We start from the raw sequence: 10288 nt of genomic DNA, 5'->3' as shown, positions 1-10288 counted from the left end.
AAAAAAAGTTAGCCATTCTCTTTTTATGGGTATATCATAGTTTTCATAAACTCTCTGAATTTTTGTAAGTTAATAATTTTTATTTTTATTTTCATTCTATGGAATAATAAAATCATTGTATAACATAGGTTAAGGGGCCCTTGAGCTTGTCTTGTTGAGTTGCCATATTTTCCAGAAATACTGGACCCAGAGCATATAGTAGGTCCTGAAAATGTCAAGGATAAACCTGTCCTTGAAAGGCAAGACAGGCATTAGTCAATCTAAAGCAAGCTAGAATAATGCTGGTGCAGTTGGGATCCCTTGCAGATAATCAGACCCACCCGTCTTCATAACCTAGCAGTTCCCTAGGGAAAAGAATGAGATTTTTACCATCACCTTGCTCCCCACCATGGGGAGTGGTCATGTCTTTTTTCCCATCTTTGCTACAGTTTCCCTTTCCATGTCATGCCACTTCTTGGTGTACATTCCTTCTTTTGTCCTGTCATTTTAAAGTACAAATTTCTTTAAAGATTAAAACACTATATTAATGTTCATTTCTCTCGTAATAAACCTGGTTTTCATACAAGTCACGGGACATTGTGATTGCTTGTTGATATACAGGATAGTTTAAAAAAGATGATTGCATGTGAAACTGCCAATTCGTTATGTAAGATTTGTTATTATCTCTAAATACACAACAAAGTTATAAAAATTTCTTTTTTTTTCCTTTTTCCCCTTTGTTTTTCTTCCCTAGGAATGGCTACCATTGGACACAGGTTTAAATATGTGAAAATATATATATATATATATATATATATATATATATATGTACTTTTATTCATCAGTTCTTCCTCTGGCTACATACATCTTTCTTCATATGTCCTTTATAGTTAATTTGAGTATTTATAATATTAAAAATGACATATTCACTCAAAGTCATTCTTAAAACAATATTGTTGCTATTGTATACAATGTTCTCTTTGTTCTTCTCATTTTACTCTTTATTATTTCATGTAAGTATTTCCATGTTTTCTAGGATTATTGAATTCTTTATTTGTTATAGGTTAGCAGTATTCCATCACAATCATAAACCACAACTAATTCAGTCATTCCTCAATTATTGGACATCACTGCAGTTTCTAGTTCTTTGCCCTCACAAAGAGAGCTGCTATAAACATTTTAAAACATATAAATTCTTTTGCTTTTCCCCTAATCATCTTTAAGCATTATTAAGTTGCCTTTATACCATTTGATCCAGCAGTATTACTACTTTGTCTATTTCCAAAGTTAATCTTATTTTTAAAAATTTTTTATTTAGTTAAGGCACTTGCCCACTTAGTTAAGGTGACCTGCCCAAAATCACACAGCTATGCAATTATTAAGTATATGAAAACATATTTGAATTCAGGTCCTCCTGACTCCAGGGTTGGTGCTCGAACCACTGTGCTACCTAGCTGCCCTGTTAATCTTATTTTAAAAGTATGAGAAGTAGTCATACAACAATCCCACATATAACCACAATATTCAGTAGCAAACATTTATTATGCTCCTACTATGTATGAGGAATAGAGCTAGGATACCAAGGCAAAAAACAGGAAGGTCTCTGATCTGTTATATTCTACTGGGGAAAGAACACATAAGCAAATAAATACAAGTCATTGTGTCCAGTAATTTAAGGCGGGAGAGAACACAAACAACTATGTGGATGAGTAACAGATTCATGCATAGGTAAGCACCTAAGTTAACCCCTGATGGAAATCATATTATAACTATAGCTCATCTTTCACTCTAAGGTTCCTCTAGCTACCTTCCATTTTGGTATGGGGTGTTTTAGGTTGTTAGAGGTGCAAATTTTGGCTTAATCCTCTTTATATTTAGTCCATTTTCTCTTCCATAAAAATAAAAAAACTAGAAAAGTAATTAGAACAAAATATAAAGGTAATTCCCAGAAAATAAATTGTCAACAGAATCATTCTCTGTTCCAACATCCCTTCACCCCTCTCACAAACATAAACTTATGACAACTTCCTGAAGAGATTGTGAGGTAATAGCAACTACCTTCATAGGAACTAACAATGGTGGCAAAAATATCCTTCTTTGATTGAAAGAAAGAGGAGTCTAGTATTTTCTCATTTCTTAGTCTTAGCAGCAAGTACAGATATTTGAAGTTACCTGTCAGGTACAAGGAATCACTGACTCCATGGACCAGTATTACAAGTTCAATCATGTAATGCCCTCATTCTCTTTGCTCTGACCAAAGACTTGCTTTCTGGTCAACATATTTGCTATGGCTCTCAAGAATCTTTTGTTATCTCCATCATACTTTGTGTCTGTAGTTATCTTCTTCTTAAAAATAAGCTCATGCTTTTGGTTGCCATCCCTGTCTAATCACAACTCTTAAGACATTCTAATATCATAAAGCTTGCTTCAGCCAGTATTTCCACTGGAGTTGTGTTGAGTCTTCTATGATGATGGCAAATCAATAAACTCATATTGCAATTGGCCTTAAACCTGTAAGAAAAATTAACAGATCCTCATTCTTTCCACGAAAAAGTATTTATTAAGCCCTCCCATTGTATCAGATGCCATTCTAATCACTGAGGATACAAAGACAAAAGTGAAATAGACCCTGCCCTCAAGAATTTTATATTCTAATGTGGATCATCTAGTTCAACACAAGCATCTCACATGTGAGGAAATTGAAGCCTTGAAGGGAATAATTTTTGTCAGGAGGGAATGAAGAAAGAGTGTATTCCAGAAGATGACTTGTGTGAATATTTGGAGGTATTTACCTCCAAATAAGGTAGAATTCTTAGTATGGAGAATAGCTATAGTCTGTTTTGTGTGGAACATAGGTTTTCATATATTGAATTGTTTAAAAGCTGAAATCTCAGTGTATGTTGGGGTGCATAGTCCCAACTTTTCACTATCACATTCATGGTGAATTCAGAGTCAAACATTAAACTCTTGATAAAAGAGCAGACCTAGCCCCATGGAAAGGATATCGCCCATCATAAACCATACAATATGGACTCAGAAATGTTACCTTGCATCCTATTGAATGTCCTCTAAGAGTGTGTGTGTGTGTGTATACACATATATATTATATATGTATGTATGTATATGTGTATATATACATATATATATATATATATATATATATACACATATATGTCTCAAGGAATAGTGCACAGGACTTGGTGCAGTAACCACACAACAGTGGGGACAGTTGTTCATTTAACCTTCAGAAACTAGAACAGATTCCTATTGCTCAGTTGCTGGGAGGAAAAGCTAATGTAAGCACTTGGCAAATAGACAACTTTCCACCAAAGCTGAAAAGCTAATGATCACATCTTTTTTTTTTCTTTATATAATTACATCATGGTACATTTAGTAGAAATACAAACTTTTTCTTCTATATCTTAGTTGTTCCTAACCCCAATTAGCTAAGCAAGATGTAGCTATAAAGCAATAAAATGAATGTTCTCAGGCAGCTTCTGGAGATATCTCCTCACTTCCTAGTCACACAAGGTTTTAATTCTTGTTTTCAGCTATGCCATGGCATGGCAAAGAGTTCATAGATTTGAAATGAAGATGACCAGATAGGCTGATACTGAAGCAGCTGCCTGAGTCATGTCTAAGAGCAAGGAATCTTTTATTCACTAAAGATGGGTTTGTGGAGATTAGCATAGTCGTGCAAAGACAAATTCAACCAATGTTTCTACTGGAGTATCATAAGACCTGAAAGAAGCAAACAAGAACTGGAGAGGGAGATATTCTGGCATTAATTTTGTTCCAACCTTTTGATGTTCCTGGGAATGGGTTTCAGAAAGCATTGCCACCTTACTCAAATCAGTGGAGCATGAGTGAGGTAAATGAGTAACTAAAACACTAAATGAAAACAGGGAAGAAATTTAGAGAATTTCTTATTCTAGGATTTCATTATAATTAGAATATTAGACTTAGTATCTAGAAGAGCAAAGTTTGAAAACAGTTTCAAATACTGAACTTTGTAAAGCTGGATAAGTCACTTAACCTGTCTGAGAATCAGCTTTCTCATTTGAAAATTAACATGGATATAATAGATGACCAGTAAGATCCCTTTCAGCTCTAAATCTATCCCTTCCCTTATCTAACCTCAGTTTCTTCATAAGTCAACAAACATTTTAAGTGCTCACCATGTGTCAAAGCACTATAAAAATATTATCAACCATCAAGGACCTAAGACCAAATGACCTCTAACTTCCCTAGCTCTGAATCTATTTTCATATGGGTTATTTTGCTTTTTGATTTCTTCCCATATTCCTTTTTCCTCCCTTTTTTGCCATATTGCAATGATTCTCTTGTCCATGACTTTCAGAGAATTTAGAGAGTATGGTAGTCTTCAGGGTACTGGGAGCTAGTCCCAATTTCTAATTTAGTAGAAGCAGACATTTAACAGCACTAGTAGGAAAATCAGGGAGGGGTATTGTGATTAAAATGTGATTTGGTGTCATGAGAAACAGTTTGTGAAATGGGTTTCTCTGATGTAAAATGGCAAATTAACCCAAACACCCTTCATCCTTATATAGTCTTATAAGATGTATTAATATTTTTAAATAGACCTTAAACAGGTGCCCAATAACAGAATGACAAACCTATGTGTGAAATGGAAGAGTTGGGGGAGATGGAGCCTGCATATGGTCATTCTTTTTAAAACATCCACCTGTCCTAGACTGTTGAGAAGTTTCATCCTTACCACAACAAGCAGGTTGTTCAAAACTTGGCTTTTTGGTATCCATGGACAGCATTTGCTCAATGCCTTTAATGACTTCTGTAATTAGTCATTTAAACAGATTACCCTGTGATCCAAACCAGGGAAAGCAGGGAGATGAGCTGAGACAAACATTTCCTAAAGGCACTTTAGAGCTAATTGCAGAAAATGAGGCTTGCTTGTCTCTTTACAGGCTCCTTTGGGTCAAATTTCACTTGGTTGGGGATAGGAATGGGAAGTGAATATTTTCCTTGAAGTTGGAAGGATTATTTCTAAAGGCCCCTTTTACCTTTAAGACATGACTTCTAATATCATTCCAAGAATTTAGATGATTAAGGGAAGTGAATTGCAAGAATTTATGAATTAGCAAGTTGCATCAATAACATCAATAAAAATGTGCCTATGAAAGGAAAAAGTCATCTAAACAAGGACAGAAGAGGGCTACTTGGAGATTGAGATGCATACAAAATAGGATTTCCACCAATATAATAACTGTTGGTGGTGTTGTAAATTGATCCAACTATCCTGGGAAATAATTTGGAATTAGTTGAGAAAAGTTCCTAAACAGTTTGAAACCTTTGACTTCATGACTTTTCTATAGGACATATTTCAAGGAAGCCAATTACAAAAAGGTAAGTCCTACATATGCCAAAATGTTCATATTAGGGCTCTTTGTGGCAACAAAAACAAACAAACCAAAAAAACCCAAACAAATTAACAAAAATAATAACAAAACTATCTGGAAGTAAAGCAGGAGCCAAAGACCGGGTTGAATTAATAAATTGCAACATATGAATGAAATGAACTGTTACTGCTTTATGGAAGTGATGCATAGGAACAATACCGAGAAGTATGAAAAGATTTTAATGAAGTGATACAGAGAAAGGAATGTAAAAGCTTGTCATAAATGGCAACAAACTAAGGCAAAGATTAACTTGATCCCAGAAATCAGAAGATGAAACACATACCCCTATTCTCAAAAGACAGGTAGGGGACTTTGTGTGCAGAAGGTTGCATACATTTTTTACATGTGGTTACTTCATCAGTTGGCTTTGCTTCATTGTTTTTCCTTTGTTATAAGGAAGGGTTCAATAAAGGGATAGATTCATACACACACACACACACACACACATACAAACACATATAATGGTGATCTATAATAAATGTATCAACCTGAAAAATAAGAGACTTGCCAGGAATCTAGGCACAAATTGGATAATAAAAATAGCAATAACTTCCACAATTATGATCCATTTCATCATTATGATTTTACATCTTTTGACCAGTAAATGTCCACTATATAGTTATTTTTACTTTTCATTGAAAAATAGAAAGGAGAAATTTAAAACTTTGAATGGAAAAGGGCTCAAAACTGGGATTAACTCTGATAAATACTTTCATCTTTCCTATCTTCAATTATTTCATCTAAAAGAAGGAAGTATTTACCTCTTACCAATGATGTTAGAAGAAGTTTTAAAGGTCATGAAACGGACAGATATTCACACATTCAAACATGAGTTACAAAATCATAAATGTCAGATTATGATATATCTCGACCTAATTCAAGGGTGAGAAATTTTTTTTTGCTCAGTCATTTGGATATTTATCAATCATGGCTTATATCTATTCAAACATTCAATTAGTTCACCCCTAAAAGCTACTAGATTTATTGAATTTTATGTCCCTCCTGTGATTGCTTTGGCAATGCTAGACCAAATACAACCTGAGAATCAGAAGTTCCCTACTCATGCTATGATTCAACACCTGCTTGAACAAGAATCTCCCTTCCAATATGGTTATCTAGTCCTATCTAGTACCTGAAGATCACAGATGAGGGAAAACTCGTTATTATTCTCTGAGGTAGACCATAACTGTTAAGAAGTTTTTCGGCTCTTCCTCCTCCTCTCTTTGATCTCCTCCTCCCTCTTCTTTTCCTCCTCTTCCTCACATCACCACCATCATCTTCCTCCTCCTCCTCCTCCTGTTCCTGCTCCTGGCGCTGCTGCTTCTCCCCCCGTTCCCTTGGAATGGACCCTCCTGGTGCCTCTTTCGAAGCGGCGGCTGAGGAGACCCCGAACTCGCCATGGCCAACGAAAAGCCCAAGGAAGGAGTCAAGACTGAAAACAACGACCACATTAATTTGAAGGTGGCAGGGCAAGATGGTTCGGTGGTGCAATTTAAGATTAAAAGGCACACACCACTTAGTAAACTAATGAAAGCCTATTGTGAACAACAGGGTTTGTCATTGAGGCAGATCAAATTCCAATTTGATGGGCAACCAATCAAACAGACACACCTGCACAGTTGGAAATGGAGGATGAAGATACAATGGATGTATTCCAGCAGCAGACAGGAGATGTTTACTAAAAAGAGAACCTGCAACTGTACTCCAGAACTGTGCTCCCAAGGAAAACAATACATTCACAATTAGAAAACCAAGATTTGGTTCATCCACATCCTGACTACTGCAGTATAGTTTTTTCTCTTTGATTCCCTTCCCCTATTCCTTTTTTGTACATTAAAGTAACTGGTGTGTGTGAACAGACATAATGGTATTTTTTTAAACTAAATGGCCAACGGTATGCTTTGATCAACATCAAATGGAGATGGGGAGGGGAAAAACAAACTGGTTCTGTGAAAATATCCCTTTTCTCCATTAGTGGCATGCTCATTCAACTTTTATCTTTATATTCCAGTAAGTTATTTTTCTCTCACTGTTTAACAACAACAAAAAAAAAAAACACAAAAAAATCCCTGCATATCTTGTTTGATTGGATAATTTCAACATTTTTCTTTTATCATTGTAAAACCAAGGACAATTTTATAACTTTTTGTACATAGCTGTTATATGTAGGGCAATTTCTGTCTCTCAGTAGGGATAAATTACTATAAAGAAATTGATCCTAGAAAGTTTTCCCTTCCATGTCTAACATCTTGTTGTTTAAATAAACTTATTGTTTAAAATAAAAAAAAAAGTTTTTCCTTCAATTTTTGCAATCAGGTACATATCCACACAGTCTTCCTCTGAAACTTCATCTTAGCATGAGGATTCTTGAATACTATACCAGGAGAAGACATGATATAATCAACTGTACAATACTGGAAAGGCTTTGAGTTTGCTCCAAAAATGAATTATACCTATTATCCAAGGACTGGTCTAATTCATTGCCAAAAGGCTGACTAGTTGGTCTTTAATTCTTTGTTCACAGGAACCAATGAAGCAAAGAAAATTTCAAGTGCCCCTTGATCCTTTATAACTTTACTTCTGTTTATACAATAGCCATGGCAGTGATGGAAAAAGGAGTAATGAATTCTACCAATAGTTTGGCTATTGATACTCTAAAAATAAGCTCCATATTCAGTGATCAATAAATGGGCATATTATTGAAGAAACTAAATCTATTGTAATATTTTTGCTATAAATTAAATCAGAAGGAAAGAGTTGCTAAATGGAATCATGGTGATTAACTTCTCCTTGGAGAGGAAAAATAGTAGCTGGAAGATTTGCTTTTATCAGACAATAAAAAACATTTCAGGAGACACTTTATGCCCATGATATACCTTTATAAAGAAGATCATCATTAAAATACTACAGCTCACATATCAACATCTATTGCAGATGATGAAGAGGGCTTTTATGTTTATATGTTCAATGCCTAGAACCATAATATAATGTTTGTTCTTCATTTTCAAAGGGGATCACAACATCAGGGAGCTGATGCCCATGACAAGTACATGAATTGGATATGAGTGGGGGAGTTCCATGCTAAGTCACACTTTCTCCTCCTGAGCCATCAGGGTCCAGTGGTCAGATATAAATTAGGACACCTGAAGATGGTCTTGGATATGAGGCAATTGGGAGTTAAGTGACTTGCCTAGGGTCACAGCTAGTGTCAGGTATCTGAGGCTGAATTTTAACTTCTTTCCTCCTGACTCCAAAACCAGTGCTATAACTACTGTGCCTCCTGATTGTCCTAGAACAATAATTCACACATAAAAGGAACTTAATAAAAACATGTGGTGGTATAAAAAAAATACATGTTCTATGAAGAACTCAGTAAGACAATCCAAATTAAATAAATATATACATTAGTATTTATTTACATTATTGCAAAGATAGAAATGAAGAGGATAGTGAAACATGTGTTGGAAAATATGCTTCAGTAGTAAAGAATTAAAGAGATCAATAATCTTCTAGAGATCTTATATCATGAATATTCTTTGAGTAAATATAATTAAGAGGAACTACACATGAAGAGAATAAAATAACTCCTAGAAGAAAATTTATTACATGTTAAAAGAAAGAAAACAGATGTATACTGATGCTGAAGTTGCTTCTATGTAATGAAAGCCTGTTCTTCTCAATAGACACAGTGACCTTCCCAGATAAAATCTCCACAAAGACTTCAGAGCATAAACAAATATAGATCATAAACAATAACAATATCAATAACAACAACAATAAACAACTTGGATTTATAGAGAGCCTTAAGTTTTGGAAAGCACTTGCACCCCAATTAAATTGTGAGATCATTGAGGGCAGGAATTATTTGTATTCCCATCACTCATCAAATGGACATATAGTAAACACTCAATGAATACTTACTGACTGACTGACTATCCAAATATAATTTCATTTTATATTTCTAATAACCCTGAAATTATAAATGTTGTTATTGAACCATTTTATAGATAATGAAACCAAGGCAGAGAGACATTAGTCTGACCATAGTAACAGAGTTAATAAATATCTGAGGTCAAATTTAAACTCAAATCATCCTGACTACAGATCCAAAAGTCTATCCACTGTGCCACATGAGAATAAAGGGGTACTTTTGATTGACTACTGAAATGCAACTGAGAATGTTTACAAGCACACTAATTGAATGATTCCATCTTTTTTTTGTTTCCTGGCTTCATTCAAATGAGGATTACTGTAAACTCCAAAGAGAGTAGAGAAGACTTGATTTTTTATGTCCCCACCTAGTCTTGTATACAAAATGCCCATTTTCTATTTCTATTGTGTCTTTTTTTCTGTTGTTGCAAGATTATTGGATGCAGAATTAACTAGACTGTGATCTTGTGAGATTTGAAAGACTGAAGGATTAAAGGACCATTGAGAATTCCAATGAACACAACTTGTGGGACCAATGGCACAACAAAGTTCTTAAGAACATTCTCTGGGATTGGGCCCAGTAGCAAATTAGAACCAATAGCTGAAATGTTTCAGAAGCAAATTGATTTATAATCTACATCACTTTGTAATTGTAGTGGCTTGAATGTAGCAATTGTTTTAGGTTTAAAGATAATGAAAGAGAAGTTAAGGGAAATGACTCAAACTTCTCTATCTGCCTTAGAGAACTCAATAAGTGTTTTAGCATAAAAACTAATTGATGTTAATTGGTTAAGTGAACTGGGTCACAATTCACTAGAAGGTGTTAATAACATAAAGGAGTATAAGGTAGTTATTATTAACCCCAACTGGTGATTAACATTGGGAAAAATTCACTGAAAAGGTTCAAGCCAATAACGATAGTCCCATGGTATCTTAGAAGC

The 10288-nt window shown here is 34.7% G+C and overlaps 1 protein-coding gene across 1 annotated transcript; it reads left to right on the top strand.

Annotated features, from left to right (window-relative positions):
* The first annotated feature begins 6815 nt into the window (after positions 1-6815).
* LOC141502892 (small ubiquitin-related modifier 2-like) lies at positions 6816-7099 on the top strand. Its single transcript, XM_074207865.1, has 2 exons — positions 6816-6969; positions 7023-7099. Exons 1-2 carry the CDS (start codon positions 6816-6818, stop codon positions 7097-7099), a joined length of 231 nt encoding a protein of 76 aa, XP_074063966.1.
* Positions 7100-10288: the final 3189 nt, after the last annotated feature.

Source organism: Macrotis lagotis, chromosome X (genome assembly GCF_037893015.1).
Source record: "Macrotis lagotis isolate mMagLag1 chromosome X, bilby.v1.9.chrom.fasta, whole genome shotgun sequence".
Lineage (NCBI taxonomy): Eukaryota > Metazoa > Chordata > Mammalia > Peramelemorphia > Peramelidae > Macrotis > Macrotis lagotis.
The sequence above is the reverse complement of the archived record's forward strand: the minus strand, read 5'-3'. Positions and strand labels throughout refer to the sequence as shown.

Coding starts and splice junctions, on each gene's coding strand:
- LOC141502892 (XM_074207865.1), top strand. CDS start 6,816: ATGGCCAACGAAAAGCCCAAGGAAGGAGTCAAGACTGAAAACAACGAC. Junction 6,970..7,022: donor AGCCTATTGTGAACAACAGG/GTTTGTCATTGA, acceptor CCAATCAAACAG/ACACACCTGCACAGTTGGAA.